The sequence below is a fragment of the Staurois parvus genome, unplaced genomic scaffold (assembly GCF_062004578.1).
Source record: "Staurois parvus isolate SC_StPar_1 unplaced genomic scaffold, SC_StPar_1.0 ptg000639l, whole genome shotgun sequence".
Taxonomy (NCBI): domain Eukaryota; kingdom Metazoa; phylum Chordata; class Amphibia; order Anura; family Ranidae; genus Staurois; species Staurois parvus.
In genome coordinates, this window is record NW_028318435.1 from 2,792,048 (window position 1) to 2,811,217 (window position 19,170).

Genomic DNA, 19,170 nt, shown 5'->3' on the forward strand with positions numbered 1-19,170 from the left:
CGGGGGTTGCGATGGACCCTCAGAAGGTTGCGGCAATTTTAGATTGGCCAGTACCCACAGATAAGAAGGGAGTTCAACGCTTTATTGGGTTTTCAAACTTTTATAGAAAATTTATCAGAAACTTCTCTGGTCTGGTTTCCCCCATCACGCAATTGACCAAACAGGGAGTCCGTTTCAAATGGACGCCTGAAGCTCAAACAGCTTTTGAAACTCTCAAGAAACTGTTCACCTCCGCTCCTATTCTCAGTCACCCTGATTCATCCTTACCATATGTCCTAGAAGTGGATGCCTCAGAAAACGCGGTAGGGGCAGTCCTGTCCCAGAGAAAAGGCACCAAGCATTTTTTTCGAGGAAACTGACACCAGCGGAAAGGAATTATGACATTTGAGATCGGGAGCTTTTGGCTATTAAGACTGCACTGGAAGAATGGAGGTATCTACTGGAAGGAGCCACACACCCAATTCTAATCTTTACTGATCACAAAAACCTAGAATACCTGAGAACAGCAAAACGTTTGAGACCTCGCCAGGCGAGATGGGCACTCTTTTTCTCCCGGTTTTCCTTTCATATTACGTACGCCGGGCTCAAAGAACACAAAACCTGATGCCCTGTCTCACATGTTCGAAGACCCCGAAGATATTCCGAAGCCTGACACGATACTATCTTCTGGGAACTTTCTCGCTCTTCAGACGGAGTTACGCTCCAAGCTACAAGACGCATCCGTTGGAATGCCAGATCCACCGGGGATGTCCCTCCAGAGCCAGGGAGGGCTCTTATGGAAGGAAGGTCAAATCGTGGTGCCTGAAGAGGTCCGAACATTGGTCCTGGGTCACTGCCACGACCACCCGATGGCGGGCCATTTCGAAATAACGAAGACTCTAGAATAACTTCAGCGCACGTTTTGGTGGCCAAGTATGATCAAAGACTGCGAGCTCTACGTCCAGACTTGTGCCACCTGCCAGAGAAACAAACCCTCCAGGAACAAGGGGGTTGCTGTGCCCATTGCCAATACCTGATCGAGCATGGCAAATGATTGCCATGGACTTTATAGTCGAGCTTCCTCCGTCGCAAGGCCACACGGCAATCTTCGTGATCGTAGATCGCTTATCAAAGGTGGCCCACTTCATACCTCTGAAAGATATGCCATCGGCTCCGGAGACTGCACATATTTTTATAGGAGAAGTGGTGAGATTGCACGGGGTTCCCGAGGATATTGTGTCTGACTGCGGAGTCCAGTTCACTTCGAAATTTTGGAAGGCATTATGTGAAGCATTAGGAATCAATTGTCTCTCTCATCCGCCTATCATCCACAGAGGGGGAGGGAGGGGTGGAGGGATATGGCTGAGTCACAGCAGGCAAAGGGGGGTGGGGGAAGCATGGGCACTCCGTGACATGGGCCATACATGGTTCGAATTCCGAACGATTTTTCGTCCAAAAAAATCGAAAATCGAAAACGTTGTTCGCTCGGTAATCCGATGGTGCCATCAGTGATTTCGAAAATCGGCCGACCAAGTCATAAAGTTCACTCCATATAACAGGTAAAACTTCTGTTCCTTCCATGTCGCATATTCTTTTCGGAAAAACGATCGTAGGATTTGACAATCATTGAGTCGAAAATCGGTAGTTTTTCACGAATTTTCCAACATGCCCGATCATAGAAAAGGGGAGGAACCACGAAAATTGGCCGGTGCCAATGACCAACTAACAGAGAGAAAATCAGCCGATTATTCTTAGGTCCGATTTTTAGACGAAAAATCGGTCGTATTTCAACCCATGTATGGCCGGCCTTAAAGTGCAGCTCCACCCACTGTAAAGCTTTTTCCCCTGCTCGCTGTTAAGGATTGGCACATTTAGGAAGTGGGGGGGGCGGGTACCTGATTTTGACAGGTACCCATTCCCACTTCCACTATGATCGCCTAGGTCAGGTTTCACACAGAAGATTACAGGATCATTCAGAAAGCGCAGCACTACTTGCGCATGCATAGTGAGCACCCGGCTGTGAAGTCGCAAGCTGTCACACCTGGGTGTCCAAATTGAAGATGCCTGTAGTAATGAATGTCCGGTGAAACGGGCTGCAGTGTGGACCAGGGGCGGACTGACAACTCATGGGGCCCCCAGGCAATAGGGGATCATGGGACCCCTGTGTCCTTGCCCAAACTCAAAAAAGCCTATGAAAAAGGTACCAGGGGCATCTCATGGGGCCCCCTACTGACCCTGGGCCCGAGTTTCTAAATGCTCAGTCCGCCCCTGGTGTGGACACCGCGGGACCGAGGGACAGGTGAGTGGTTGCTTTTAACCACTTGCCTACCAGACACTTATACCCCCTTATTTACCAGGCCAATTTTCAGCTTTCAGCGCTGCCGCACTTTGATTGCCAATTGCGCGGTCATGCAACATTGTACCCATATGAAATTTTGATCATTTTTTTTTCACAAATAGAGCTTTCTTTTGGTGGTATTTAATCACCACTGGGCGCTTTACTTTTTGCGCTATAAATAAAAAAAAGTGCAAAAAATTTGAAAAAAAAAAGTTTCTTTGTTTCTATTATAAAATTTTTCAAACAGGTATTTTTTCTCCTTCACTGATGTGCGTTGATGAGGCAGCACTGATGGGCACTGATAGGCAGCACTAAAGGGCACTGATAGGCAGTACTAATGAGGTGGCACGGATAGGCGGCACTGATAGACAGCACTAATGAGGTGTCACGGATAGGCGGCACTAATATGCGGCACTGATAGGTGACACTGATTATGGGTACTGATAGACGGCACTGACTGGCATCACTGCTGGGCACTGACTGGCGGCACTGACTGGCACAACCCCTGGGCACTGACTGGCAGCACTGCTGGGCTGCACTGGTGGGTGGCACTGGTGGGGAGCACTGGTGGGTGGGCACAGGTGGGTGGGCACAGGTGGGTGGCACTGCTGGGCACATGTAGGTGGCACTTCTGGGCACAGGTAGGTGGCACTGCAGAGTGGCACAGGTGGGTGCGCTGCTGGGCACAGGTGGGTGCACTGCTGGGCACGGGTGGGCGGAGCTAGTGGGCGCACTGCTGGGCGGAACTTGCGGGTGGCACTGCTGGGCACCGATCATCAGGGCACTGATCATCAGTGCCCTGATGATCGGTGCCGATCCCCACTCTGACAACTGCCGGTTCTCGGCAGTACTTTCCTCACGATCTGACAGCGTGAGGAAAGTGCAGCCGAGAACCGGCACTTGCATTTCCCTCTGATCACCGTGTCATTGGACACCGCTGATCACGTGGTAAAAGGCCACTGTGATTGGCCTTTTACCACATCACGTGATCAGCTGTGTGCGTAGGACACAGCGATCACGGAGATCGCCGGGTGCACGCCCCCTGGGGCGCGCAGGAGAGCGCGTTCTGGGAGGACGTCATATGACGTCCACCCAGAACTGGCCGGCCGCAGTGCAGCCGTCATTCGGCTATCTGCGGTCGGCAGCTGGTTAACAGTCCGCAGCTACAGTTTTTGTAACTGCTGACTTTTATTTTTTTATATTGTGATTGGAGCTCCGCTTTAAGGCCTGGTTCACACTAGTGCAGGCTTTGCGTCCCGCGTTTGCATGGGCATGGCAGCACATTCACTTTAATGCCTGCGTTTCACACAAGGGAAAGATGCATGCACCTTTTCCAAAAAAGCATCTGCAAGGGAACTGCATGATCTCTTTGACCATGTGGTTTCCATGCGGTTCCTGCACCTGTGTTTGCGTTGTGGCATAAGATACATGGGGGTGTGTCTCGCAAGAGAAACGCAATGTGGCTGCGGGTGGTTTCAGGAACAGGCGCGATTCCTACACCCGCAACCAGCCTGCAGCGTGTGGGATAGTGTGAACCAGGGCTCAATGAATAAAAGCTGATCATTGTAAGCACCCCTGTCAGTGGGAAATGGTTTGTCTCAACCCTCTGACTGCTACATCTAGCAGCTTTTTTTTTTTAAGTTATTACTGGCTGGATCATTACGTGGAAATAAAAGAAAGCCTAAATAAGAAAACAAATGCAGCCATCACATCTATCAATTGGTAAACTGCAATATAATAAATGTTTTCTTTTGGGATTCAAGTGTTACTAAACCCCGGACCCTGCATTCACTATATCCGGTCTCCCCGGACCCTGCATTCACTATATCCGCTCTCCCCGGACCCTGCATTCACTATATCCGCTCTCCCCGGACCCTGCATTCACTATATCCGGTCTCCCCGGTCCCTGCATTCACTATATCCGCTCTCCCAGGACCCTGCATTCACTATATCCGCTCTCCCCGGACCCTGCATTCACTATATCCGCTCTCCCCAGACCCTGCATTCACTATATCCGGTCTCCCCGGATCCTGCATTCACTATATCCGGTCTCCCAGGACCCTGCATTCACTATATCCGGTCTCCCCGGTCCCTGCATTCACTATATCCGGTCTCCCCGGATCCTGCATTCACTATATCCGGTCTCCCCGGATCCTGCATTCACTATATCCGGTCTCCCAGGACCCTGCATTCACTATATCCGGTCTCCCCGGTCCCTGCATTCACTATATCCGGTCTCCCCGGACCCTGAATTCACTATATCCGGTCTGCCCGGACCCTGCATTCACTATATCCGGTCTCCCCGGTCCCTGCATTCACTATATCCGGTTTCCCAGGACCCTGCATTCACTATATCCGGTCTTCCCAGACCCTGCATTCACTATATCCGGTCTCCCCGGTCCCTGCATTCACTATATCCGGTCTCCCCGGATCCTGCATTCACTATATCCGGTCTCCCCGGATCCTGCATTCACTATATCCGGTCTTCCCAGACCCTGCATTCACTATATCCGGTCTCCCCGGTCCCTGCATTTACTATATCCGGTCTCCCAGGACCCTGCATTTACTATATCCGGTCTCCCAGGACCCTGCATTCACTATATCCGGTCTTCCCAGACCCTGCATTCACTATATCCGGTCTCCCCGGATCCTGCATTTACTATATCCAGTCTCCCAGGACCCTGCATTCACTATATCCGCTCTCCCCGGATCCTGCATTCACTATATCCGGTCTCCCAGACCTTGCATTCACTGTATCCGGTCTTCCCGGACCCTGCATTCACTATATCCGGTCTCCCCGGACCCTGCATTCACTATATCCGGTCCCCCCGGACCCTGCATTCACTATATCCGGTCCCCCCGGACCCTGCATTCACTATACCCGGTCCCCCCGGACCCTGCATTCACTATACCCGGTCCCCCCGGACCCTGCATTCACTATACCTGGTCCCCCCGGACCCTGCATTCACTATACCCGGTCTCCCCAGACCCTGCATTCACTATATCCGGTCTCCCACAGTACACAGAACATCAAAATGCAATTATTTTAGTAAATATAAACAGCTAAATACTTTTTCTCATCAGCATTTAGAGCAGTCTTGTGACTTCTATCAGTGTCCAGCAGAGCACTGGTTAAAGCTTGTAGGCGTTTTCTTTCTGCTCTAGGAGGATGCAGAACCCCTGACCTCTTTCTGGACAGTGATGATTAGCCCTGTGCTGATCACATGCACTCTCCCAAGAAAAAAAAACCTGTCTCTAGCAATACACACGAAACTGAGCATGTGCAGAGTGACTTCTATAGCTCTGTACTATCAGCAGACGGATTGGGGACAGTAGAAGAAGGGAAGGATCAGAAAAGTCAGGATCAGACATCCTTTTTACACAATGCACAGGATTAACCCCTTAGGTTCCACAGTGACTATAACAAGCTGCATATAGAGACAGATCGCACTGCTAGGGGTTTAGTAACACAGCTTTAATCAGTACTTTTGACCTCTTTGAGCTGTCATAAACACCTGGCATGGAATACTGCGCACATTACTGGAAATGTACCTGACCGAGGCTGGAAAACATTTAGCCAGGTTTACAGAGAACAATCCGAACACTTGTGTACATAGGACATCCAGCAAGAAGACACATAGAAGTGGGTGTCATGTCAGGTGTCACTCTCAGGGGGGATTTGATAAGATTGAAGTCATTTTGTAGTGCAACCAATCAGCTTCTGGCTTTCATTTGCAAAGCTTGAGCGAACAAGCTGAAGGTAGAAGCTGATTGGTCAGTATGCACAGCCGCTCCACTTGTGGTAAATCCCCCCTACATCGCTCACGGGCGGCTCCATCCTCCCCTGCAGCCAGGCTGGACGTGTGAAGAGGAGAGTACCGTTCGCACTGGGTCACCTCCTTCCAGGGCTGTCAATGAAAGATAGAGAGGAAGTCAGGGAGGGGCCGCCTCTACTACCGGACTGAGGGGGATGAGGAGACTCGACAGACGGAGCACACGGCGGTACGGCTCTCCGCACTCCGGGGGGATCTCCTGCTCCTGGACACTCACGAGGAGGACAGAGCCGCGGGGGAGCAGCACGGGAGACACAACCGGCCGCCGGTGATAACACACCCGCCTCCTCAGGCACCTCCGTCTCCTCAGGACTTCTTATTAGTCTGTCATAAGGAAGGAGGTGCGAGAGCGTGACTGAGCCAAACGGCTGGAGGGGCACCGGCACACCGGTCTCTACCTGTGCTCTGTACGGACCGTTCACCACCTGTGCTCTGTACGGACCGTTCACCGTTCACCACCTGTGCTCTGTACGGACCGTTCACCGTTCACCACCTGTGCTCTGTACGGACCGTTCACCGTTCTCTACCTGTGCTCTGTACGGACCGTTCTCTACCTGTGCTCTGTACGGACCGTTCTCTACCTGTGCTCTGTACGGACCGTTCTCTACCTGTGCTCTGTACGGACCGTTCACCGTTCTCTACCTGTGCTCTGTACGGGACGTTCACCACCTGTGGTATATAGAGCACTTTGATCCTGTGGTATATAGAGCACTCTACCTGTGGTACATACAGACCGCTCACCATTCTCTACCTGAGGTATATAGAGACGGCGGTGTCAGGACTCTGTACCGGGGACTCCTCCTGTGGTGATATACAGGCAGCGGGAGGAGGTTGCTATGTGAGATGAGGTGCAGGAATGGCAGTCTGGTGACCGGCGTGTGTTTGGCTGCTTTCTTCTCCCTGTCCTGGTACACAGCATGGTACAGAGACAAAGGTAAGACTGCACCTGGAGAGACTACATGGGAGGGATGGGCTGTGTACAGGGGAAGGTCTCACCTACTCTGCATGGAGAGCAATGGGAGCACACAGGGGATGAGGGGGCACACACCTGCCTGCTCCCCGGGGATGAGATGCAATTTTTTTTTTCATACTGTCACCAAAGCAGTACAGCGTCATCATATGACTGGTGAAGCGGTGATCAGGATCACTGACTGCTGACAGTACAAATCACATTTTTTTCAAATTTTTTTTTTTTTGTAACCTTTTCTTTTTTATTTTGCATACTGTCATCAGAGCAGTACAGTGTTATCATATGACTGGTGTGGCAGTTATTAGGGATTTTTTTTCATAATTTTATATTTTTACAATTGTTTAACCACAAGCCTACATGACACTTATACCCCCTTCCTGCCCAGGCCAATTTCCAGCTCTCAGCGCTGTCACACTTTGACAATTGTACGGTCATGCAACACTGTACCCATATGACATTTTTATCATTTTTTGTGACAGAGCTTTATTTTGGTGGTATTTAATCACCTCAGGGTTTTTTATTTTTTCTTAAACAAACCAAAAACCACTGAAAATTAAAAAAAAAGTTTTTTCTTAGTTTTTGTTATAAAATTTTGTAAATAAGTGAGTTTTCTCCTTCATTGATGTGCGCTAATGAGGCTGCACTGATGGCCTACACTGATAGGTGCCACTGATGAGGCACTGGTAGGTGGCACTGATGGGCATTGACAGGCATCACTGGGCACTTATAGGTGGCACTGACTGGCAGCACTGATAGGTGGCACTGACTGGCATTGATGGGTGACACGGAAAGGCAGCTCAGATGGGCACTGATATGTGGCATTGATGGGCACTGGCAGGTGGCATGGATGAGCACTGATAGCTGGCACTGATGGACACTGACAGGTGGCGCTGCTGGGGCTACTCAGATCATCAGGGCACACTGATCATCAGTGCTCTGATGATCTGTGTACATTTCCCCTCAGAGGAATGCCGATTACCGGCTCTCCTCTCGAGCTGTCGGGGAGACAAATGCCGATAACCAGCATTTCACTATGTACATATGATCAGCTGTGATTGGACACAGCTGATCACATGACCAAGCCGACATCTTCGGCTCTTTACATGGATCGGTGATCCGCTGTGTCTGAGGGACACAGCGCACCGCCGATCGCCACGCTGTGCGCTCCCAGGTGCGCATGTGCGGTTAGAATGGGAGGACGTCATATGACGTCCTCCCAGACCGAGAGAATCGACTTGCATCCGTCATATTACTATATGGCGGGCGGGAGGCGGTTAACATTGTTTTATTTATTTTTTTTTGCATACTGCCACCAGAGCAGTACGGTGTTATTTTATGACTGGTGTGGCGGTGATCAGGGACACCAACTGATGGTGTATAAAGAAAAAAAAAACATTTTCAATGTTTTACATACTGCCACCAGAACAGTACAGTGTCATCATATAACTGGCATGGCAGTTATTAGGGATGTTTTTCCATAATTTTATACTTTTGTTTCAATTGTCTGGTGTGGCGATTTAGGGATACTGGCTAATGACAGTATGTAAAGAACAAAAATGTTTTTGTTTTATTTTTTTTTTAACATACTGTCATCACATAACTGTCATGGCAGTGATCAGGGACACTGACTGATGACAGCATGTAAAGAAAAAAACTTATTTTTTTGATATTTGTTTTTTTTTCAATTGTGTAACTTTTATATAATTTTTTTCCACATACTGCTACCAGAGCAGTACAATGTCATCATATAACTGGTGTGGTGGTTTAGGGATATTCACTAATTACAGTATGTAAAGAAAAAAATGTGTTTTTTTTTTTTTTTTTTTACATACTGCCACCACATAACTGGCATAGCACTTATCAGGGACACTGACTGATGACATATAAAGAAAATGTTTTTAATATTGTTTTTTCTCAATTGTATAACTTTATATAATTTTTTTCCACATACTGCCACTAATGCAGTACAATGTCATCCTATAACTGGTGTGGTGGTTTAGGGATATTGACTGATGACACTATATAAAGAAAAAAAAAAGTTTAAATTAATTTTTTTTACTTTCACCAGAGCAGTATAGTGTGGTAGTGATTAGGGACACTGACTGATGACAGCATGTAAATAAAAACATTTTTTTTTGCAATTGTTTAACTTTATATCTCTCCACATACTGCCACCAGAGCAGTGCAACATCATAATATGACTGCTGTGGCAATAATCCAGGACACTGACCTGATGACTGTATGTAAAGAATAATTTCTTTAAACATTTTTCTTTTTTCTATTATTTGTTAAAATATTTATGTTTTACATACTGCCATCAGAGCAGTGCAGCGTGATGATATGTTTGGTGTGATGGTTCAGGGATACTGACTGATGACAGTATGTAAAGAAAAAAAAAATGTTTGAAATTTTTTTTCTTTTTTTTACATACTGCCACCAGAGCAGTACTGTGTCATCATATAACTGGTGTGGCAGTGGTTAGGGACTCTGACTAATGACAGAATGTAAAGAGAGAAATCTTTTTTTTTTTTTTCATTTTTTTGCAATTGTTTAACTTTATAGCTTTTTTTTTTTTTTCTTCACATACTGCCATCAGAGCAGTGCAGTGTCATGATATGACTGGTGTGTTGGTGATCAGGGAAACTGACTGATGACAGTATGCAGAGAAAAATATATTTTGTAGTTGTTTTTAATTGTTTTTCATTTTAACATAATATTTTTTTCTAGATTTTTATATTTATATATATATATATATATATATATATATATATATATATATACTGTGATCAGAGCAGTAGAGTGTCACTCTAGGGAGGTGATCCAGATTTTTTTTTTTTTTTTCCGTATGATTGCTTATGTTGCAATGATCTGATCACTATTAAAAGCAATATTTTTTTATGAATGGCATTCGTTCATGTGCCATGGTGTACTATTGGTACAGGTCTGCCGTGATTGGCCCCTGTACCATGACCAATCACAGAGATCACAATAGTACACAATGGCTATGAATGAAAGCCATTGTGTACTATTGACATGTGATTGCTGTGACTGGTCACAGTGACCACATGGTACGGGGACCGACCTGGTACAACAATCTGTCTTCCAGTGTCCAAATGTCTTGTCCCCTAGGGAGTGCACCTGGAGGACACCCTATGGCATGCACCCAGTAAGGTAATGCTCTCGCCCAGCTATCATTACAATAGGCCGGGAGGAAAGTGGTTAAATAACTAGCTTGGGAGATGCCTTAGGCTGCATTCACACTATAACAACATGTAAACACGTGCAAATATACGCTCAGTACCGTGCACTGTCAATAAAAATGAAGACAGACCTGATGGGGAGCTGGTCTCCGGGTTCCCATAAGGCTCCGCCCACCACAGTACTAAACACTTGTCAGTGTGACGAGTGCAGTGGCTGGGGAGGGAGCTGACTGAGGAATGAGTTTACAGTGTGAACACCATCCATCGCAGGGCCAGACTCCAACAGGTTCATGTATCTGTCTCTGGTACTGACAGTTCAGTGTGTACGGCACCCTTTATGAATTCCTTCAACATGTGCTGCCTTAGGGTAGCCGGGCCATAGCATACTATCATGGTTTGAGAGCACCATGAATGTAAAATGCAGTGCTAAGCTTTCTGAATGGCACCTCAACACACCTGCACACTGTGCACTGTGCACTGCTAGTGTGTTGGATTACAAAAAATGGACCAATACGATCTTGGACACCTCGAGATGAATTAGTTCATTGCACATTACTGCAATGCTATCTGATATATAGTGATATTAAACTCAAAACTAAAATGTCATATATTGCAGTCATTTGATGTGATGACTGCATTAGTTTTTCTTTTTTAAGATTTTTTTTTTTCCCTCAGTTTTCACTCGGTGATCTGGCCATTAACACACCTCCTGTGCCTGCACTCTGGGGGGGAAGAAAAGATCGACAGCGACACTTTTGGATGGCAGCATTGTCAGTGTGGGTGGAGGAGAGTGTTACCCCAGGTTCACACCTAAGCAGTTTTTGCAGCGTTTTGCAGAAACGCACTACAGTCTGTTTAACATGATTTCTTATGGGACATGTTCACATCTCCGCATTTTCACCTGGTGTTTTTGGAAAGGGTCAGGGACAAAAAGCTGCGTTTTTGGTTCTATAGACTTCAGTGGAAATGCTCTAAAAAAGCATGTAGTGCGTTTTTGTGGCTTTTTTATGCATTTTTTCCGTATTTTTGGTGTGTTTTGCGTTTTAAATCTGCTTAGCAACAAGACCCCCCCCCCCCCCCCCAAACGTTTAAAAAAAGCAGGTGCAAAATGCAATGCAGAAACTCATCAAATGCAAACTGCATAGGTGTGAACCTAGCCTTGGATGGACTAGCAGATTTAGATACACTAGCAAATTGAAGCCAAACTCCATCTCACACTTTATAATCAGTTTCAGCACACCATTTTTATCCTTCTGGGACAAAGGTTTTAGTTAAAAGCTGATCATTGTAAGCACCTCTGTTGGTGGAAAATGATTTGTCTCAAAACTCTTAACAGCTACATCTACTGGACAGCTTGTTCTTTTGAAAAACAGCAGACATACTGGTCACATCATTAGAGGAAAGGAAAAACCTAAAAAAAAGAAAGCTAAGGCAGCCATCACATCTAAGAATTGATAAGCTGCAATATAATAAATGTTTGTTTTTGGGTTTAATACTGCTTTAATCAGGAATACTCTTGACCTCTTTGAGATGTCTTCATAAACATCTGACATACACTTACTTGGCAGGCACCTGACTTGAAAAAGATAAATCTAGGCTGTAAAACAGAGATCAGCAGCCATTCTATATTTAGCCAGGTTCGCAGAACACCTGAGTACACAGGAGATCTTGGAATGAACCTATCCTTGTAGAAGTAGGGTGTCATGAAGTCAGGTGTCACTATGGGGGGGTTACAAAGAATGGAGCTCAGGTGAACTCCAGGTATAGATTTGATGTTAGCACAGCTTGGTGCAATGGAAGCTGGGACTCAATGTATAGATACAGCGGCTGCTGTGCTGCAGAGCGACCGCTCATTCGCTTGGAATGAATGCCATTCACAGGACACCTTGTACATTTCTCAATTGAATAAAAGGTGTTCTCTGGTTGGACAAGGTGGTGATATGGGGCGATGACATCAGTCTCCACCTCATCCAATTAGAGAACACCTTGTATTCATTTCGAAGTGTGCAACGTGTTCTGTTAAAGGTGCCCCCTGTGTTCACTGTGCAGCAGGGCAGCCATTCAGCATGGGACTGTCTTTGTGATTTTGATAATTGATTGATGTATTTTTTCATTTTGTCTACACATTAAAGCAAAGTGGTTCTAGAGGTTTCCTGGAATTATTTGGAGTAGACAATTAATAGCGCAACTTGTGATAATTTTTTTGTTATAATGTGGAACATAAAAATGTGAGAACACACATGGTTCAATTTTATATATATGCATATTTATATTTTCAAAACTAAATTTGAATAAGGTTTAAGAATCCTAGGGGTTAAACTACAAGTGTGACTGTTTTTGGCACCCGTTGTGTCTTTTATCAGTTAAATTTTTTTCAATTTTTAAAGCTAGCTAAATTCAAGTAATTTTTTAATACAGTACTTGATTATTGCACTAGTGATTGTGTGTGAGCAGGTGGTAGTACCTTATACACTAATCTGCCATAACATTATGACCACCCACCATAACCTGTCGAGGCATGGACTCCACTAGACCCCTGAAGGTGTGCCATTGTGTCTGGAACCCAGCTGTCTGTAGCAGATCCTGTAAGTCCTGTAAATTGTGAGGTGGGGCTTCTATAGATCGAACGTGTTTATCCAGCACATCCTACAAATGCTCAATTGGATTGAGATATGAATATTTTGAAGGCCAGTTCAATACCTCAAACTTTTTGTTGGTTCCTCAAACTGTTTTTTAATCAGAACAGGCCACCTTCTTCCATTTCTCCTGTGGTCCAGTTCTGATTTTCATAAGATTCCCCCTGTTATACAGGTTTTTTTCCACCCCCCTCCCCCCAACTTTGGAATAGACTATCTTCACTTGCAGGTAGTCAGGTGATTATAGTCTCTTGCTTTTTGTGCCACTTTCCCTTTATCACTCAATTGTCCTCCCCTTATGTTCCTATGGTGTCTTGCCTCAAAAAGTAAGCACCTTGAACTATAAAAGAGAGGTGATTTTGTTTGTTTTTAACCTAAAATATTTAAAGCTGAATAATATTGTCTACTTACATTGTTCCAGTTCAGACCAATTTAAGTAGCACATGCCAGATTTGTGGTGTTGTGTAATGGGAGAGGTCCAGGTGTCATCTGTGAGAGTAGTGAGGTCCCATGGGCATATGTTACATGCATGTACAAACTGTTTCTATAAGCTAGCAGGGAAATGCATAGGAAGCCTTCAGCACAAAAGGCCTAAGATCTAAAACCTATGTTGCTGAAGAAAATCACAGTTAATGAGGGGTTGGGGGATACTTCGGCCCTTTTTACCTTCGGTGCAAAATATACTTATCCCAACATTGCATAGGACACACTTTGGCAGCCAAGTTTTTTCTTTGTTTCCATGTTGAAAAGAAACTCGGAGCTGAGGACATCACAGACCCTTAAAGGGTTACTACCACCATCCCTGTCACAGGATATAATGGCATATAACTGATATGGGACATTAACATATACCAGTATAGACATTTTTGTTTAAAAAGTGTTTATTTTACATAAAAGAATTTATACTTTAGGAAAAACTAAAAAAAAATTGTTCCTCAGGACAACACAGCGTTCAGCATTAGGGTCAACAAAACCAACAGATTTGTCACAAAACCTTTACTTTCCTTTCAGAATCAACATTTTCTATGGGGCATTATACTACAAAATACTCCCACAAATGCGGGTCATTGATTGCAAACGAGATTTGTTAATTTGCACACACAAAAAAGCATTTTTCCTAACAAATTCATTCAAGACCATGTATCAAAAATGAATACACCCTAATGAAAGTCTTGGGAGCAAAACTAAATTTTAGACAGCCATATTCTAATTAACCACTTGCCTACCGGGCATTTATACCCCCTTATTTACCAGGCCAATTTTCAGCTTTCAGTGCTGTCGCACTTTGACAATTGCGCGGTCATGCAAGATTGTACCCATATGACATTTTTATAGTTTTCTTCTCACAAATAGAGCTTTCTTTGAGTGGTAATCGCTGCTGGGCACTTTACTTTTTGTGCTATAAGCAAAAAAAGTGCAAAAAAATTAAAAAAAAAAAAAAGTTTCTTTGTTTCTATTATAAAATTTTTCAAACAGGTAATTTTTCTCCTTTACTGATGTGCGTTGATGAGGCGGCACTGATAGGTGGCACTGACTGGTGGGCACTGCTGGGCACTGACTGGTGGGCACTGCTGGGCACTGACTGGTGGGCACTGCTGGGCACTGACTGGTGGGCACTGCTGGGCACTGACTGGTGGGCACTGCTGGGCTGCACTGCTGGGCTGCACTGGTGGGCACAGGTGGGTGGGCACAGGTGGTGACACTGCTGGGTGGCACAGGTGGTGACACTGCTGGGTGGCACAGGTGGTGACACTGCTGGGTGGCACAGGTGGTGACACTGCTGGGCACAGGTGGGCGCACTGCTGGCCACAGGTGGGCGGAACTTGTGTGTGGCACTGCTGGGGACCGATCATCAGGGCACTGATGATCAGTGACCCTGATGATCGGTGCCACCCCCGGGTGCGCACCCCCGGGGGCGCGCAGGAGAGCGCGTTTTGGGTGGACGTCATATGATGTCCACCCAGAACTGGCCGGCCGCAGTGCAGCCGTCATTCGGCTATCTGCGGTCAGCAAGTAGTTAACAAGAATTCAAGTACAGGTGAATCTAATTATTCATTAAACAGGTGTCCAGCAGACAGTTGATTATAAAAGGGAGTACTGCAGGCCATAGATGGGTCGAAAATCGGCCGATTTTTCGGGAAGAGGAAGAGGAAGACAAAAAGAAGAGGATGAGGATGAAGAAGACGAGGATGAAGAAGAGGAAGAAGAATTCCAGTCCAGCAAAAAGTGTCCCTGCAGAGAGCTCCGCTATTTCTTTGACAGTTCTTTAACATTTATAGCAGCTGCAACAATGTATCTGTTTCCGAATAAAAACATCTGTATCCAAAATGGATACAAATAGATACAATGTTTCAGCCGCTATAAATGTCAAAGAACTGTCAAAGAAATAGCGGAGCACTCTGCAGAGACACTTTTTGCCGGCTGTAGACGGGATGAAAATTGGCCGATTTTTAATTATTTATTTTTTTTACCGTTCCTGGTAGCGTCGGCCGATTTGAACGACCGATTTTTCATTTTTTTAAAGAACAATCGGCCGGTTTTCTCCCCATTTATGGCCTGCATTAGGCTGGCCATACATCATACAATTATCTTCCAATTTTCTGTCCAATTTCCTTTAGATTTACCTTCAACTGTGTAGTGCAAGGGCCTGCCTAATTGGATACAACTAAAAGTGTTGTTTAGGTTTGTCCTTTTATTATGTGGTTTTTGGTAAATCTAAACCAAAAATCTCCAGATAATTGCATAATGTATAGCCAGCCTTACTTAACAAAGAAAACTCCTTCCCATTTCATGCTGTCAGCAATGGCACTACATGGAAGAGAAATGTCACAAGGCCTGAGAAAGAAAATAATTTCTTTACACAAGAAAGATGAAGGCTACAAGAAATTCAGCAAAGGTTTACTTATCAGTCAGGATACTGTAGCAAAATTGATACAAAAATGTAACAAAGATGGAACTGCAACCATCTCAGAGAAGTCCAGGCTGTCCACAGATGTTAACACTTTGACAGGTGTATCTTCTGATGAGAAGGGTTGAAGAAAACCACCATGCAAATTCACTGCAGGTAGCTAAAGAAGTAGAAATCCAGACTGGGATGATTGTGCACTGCAGAGGAATGGCATGCATGGGTGTCGTCCATGAAGGAAGCCTCTCCTAAAGCCCATGCACAGAAAAACCCACCTAGAATTTGCCAGGGCCCATGCTAAAAAAGAAGACGACTACTGGGACTCAGTACTCTGGAGTGATGAGACCAAGATAAATGTTTTTGGAACTGATGTCTTTAAAACTGTATGGTGTTCCAAAGGTGGAAAGTACAAAGAAAAATGCATGGTGCTTACCGTGAAGCATGGTGGTGGCAGTGTCCATCTGTGGGGCTGTACGAGTGCTGATGGTGTCACTGAGCTGCATTTCATTGATGGTATCATGAATTCACAGATGAACTGCTCTATATTGAAAGAGAAGATGCTACCATCACTCCATGCCCTTGGTCGTTGTGCACTTTCCCAACATGACAATGATCCAAAACACACATCTAAGGCCACTGTTGCATTTCTGAATGACAGGGTGAAAGTGATTCAGTGGCCAAGTATGTTTCCTAATCTGAACCCAAACACCTATGAGGAGTTCTGAAGAGACAAGTTGAGCATCATCCTTCATCCAGCATCCAGGCTCTAAAAGAGGTTGTTCTTGAAAAATGGAACAAGATAGATGTTGTAATATGTCACCAACTTGTTCATTCCATGCCTAGATGACTTGGTGCTGTCCTTACAAATCATGGAGGTCATACAAAGTACTAGATGTAGTTATTTTTAGTTGTGGGGTGTATTCATTTTTGCATCAATTAATTTGAGTAACACTTATTTTGTAATCTAATCTAATGTTGGTAATTGTTCTTGTGTTCATTGAGATATTGATCTAAATCTTACTTTTCAAAAGGGGTGTACTCATTTATGCTGAGAACTGTATATGCAAATGACACTTGATATTATCAGTCCTGCAAAATTCTTCCCTCCTTGCAATATATCACCATTCATAGATTTCCACCACAAAGAAATTCCAGTGTCTTAATGTGACTAGCAAAAGAATGTTTCTTGCATTTTGTGGGCATATTGCCACTTCCTGAGGAGATAAATGAGGATATCTGTACAATGAAACAAACACAATTGCAATGTGTCCAAGACAGTACAACCCAATATATTGCAATCACTTACAATTGTAAGGATGATGTCATGACAAAGCCAGGCAATATTATAAAACATATGATGTCTACCTGAGGAGTGTACACCAAACTGACCAGGACCAACCAACAGGGTCCATAGATATAGGTTATTTTATTAGTCCACTAGAAGATATGTAAATGGTAGGCAAACACTGAAAATATTCCATTAACTATTTGGATCCCACAGAGCTTAGTAGCATAAATATGGTCTTATTTGTGTATATCTACACTCTGGTGATGTTAGTAGCTTGCCAGAATGCAATGTTGGTAAAATGACTGCCCTATGATGTACAGTATATATCAAAATAAGAAATAGTCCAAACACAAAATCCTGGGCTATAGAAAAGTCTAATAATGGCATTAATATACTGACAGAAGAGTAGAAAGTAATACCTCACCTGCAGCTCACGCCAATATAGAATCAATGGCGCTATCATGGTGTTTCCACCATCATCTAGAAAACAAGCATAACTTAGTCATACAAGTTGATTCCATCCATAAACATCACAAGAAAAACTTCCCATACACTCATATGTGGTAAGCTTGCCTATCAGATACTCTGTGTATGGTGAATAGGTTATGACTCCTCCAAGGGCAGACGGGAGTGTTGGGAGTGAGGTCTTTCTTATTGCACATTTTGTAGATGTGGCATTGCCTAAAGCAGAACTGAACCCCCAGTACACTCTCCTCCACCTTCTAGTGATACTGCAGTTACATTCCTTGCTGGTCACTGTCCTCTTCTCCCAGGTGTCATCATTTCGTCCTCTTGATTGGCCGATAGAGGAAGACATCATTCCACGCATGTGCACGAGTCAGATATTTTGGCTCACTTAAAGTGTACTGGGAATGCACACTGAGCTGTGCAAGCAGGCAGGTAAGAGTGTATTGATGCAGAAGAGACATGCCATGTCTCTTCTGCAATAAAAAGCTGGCCATTAGCATTTTTACAAAACTTAGATTTAGTTCCACCTTAACTAAACACCAAGTTGTCTTACTGTAAAATTCCTTGTCTGCCAGCGTTCCTTAAGCAGCCTATCTCAAATCTGGTTCTGCAGTCTGGGAAGACCTCCGATCATCTATTTGAATACTGTTGTTTACAGAAAGAAGCACATTCTGAAGGAAGCTGGATAGCACAGAATAACTGGTAAAACACTACAGTTCCACACAGTTTCAGCCTTTCTAAAACTTCTCTTTATTATGGCAAAAGGAAAAGATAACATGAAGCACTGACCTTCATCCTCACATGCATACATTAGCATTTAACTGAAAAGTTAACTTATTTTTCTGGAGTTAAAGTGATTTGTAAAGCTTCAGTTTTTTCTTTCTTAAAATAAAAAACCTGTTATACTTACCTGATCTGTTCAAAGGAGTGGCCCTAAACTTTATTTTCTTCAGCTGGCTCTCTCAGCTCCTCCTCTTCTCAGTGGGCCCCCATAGGAAGCCACTTCCCATGGGGGCCCACTTGCAGGCTTATTCCCAAGCCACACAGCCTGCATCCATAGACACAGACAACATGGATTAGCCCTGCCTCCAACTCTCTTCTCATATAATTTGATTGACAACAGCAGGAACCAATGGCTCCCACTGTGGCCTCTGTGAGCAGAGAGAGGAGAGAGAGCTGTGTCAGACTGGCACAGCACTGGATTGAGAAAGGACCCAGGTAAGTAAAAGGGGAGTGGAGGGGCGATGCAAATATGAGGACATTTTTTACCTTAATGCAGGGAATGTATTAAGGTAAATTTGAAAACAAGATATGAAACAAAAATGTAATATATTGCAGCTTACAAATGCTTAAAGGATAAGTTCACCTTTGGGAACATGTTACATGTTCCATCTGGTTTAGGATGTAACATGTTCCCCCTCCCTCTGACATAATACAGGGAGAAATTTCCCCTTACTATCTGTCAGATTTGAAAACAGCGCGGCCATGTGGGGCTCCACCCACACGGCCGCTTTCCATTCATGGACATCCGTGAATGAATGAACTGCAAGTCC

At 44.7% G+C, this 19,170-nt stretch overlaps 1 protein-coding gene across 2 annotated transcripts in view; it reads left to right on the forward strand.

Moving 5' to 3' along the window:
- Positions 1-6,125: 6,125 nt before the first annotated feature.
- MGAT4D (MGAT4 family member D) overlaps positions 6,126-19,170 on the forward strand; it is a 189,547-nt gene continuing 176,502 nt past the window's right edge. For both annotated transcript variants that reach the window (XM_089693886.1, XM_089693887.1), the window contains exon 1: positions 6,126-7,084. In XM_089693886.1, the coding sequence (XP_089550012.1) occupies positions 6,994-7,084 (91 nt within the window). In that variant the 5' untranslated portion in view covers positions 6,126-6,993. The remainder of the gene's footprint in view (positions 7,085-19,170) is intronic.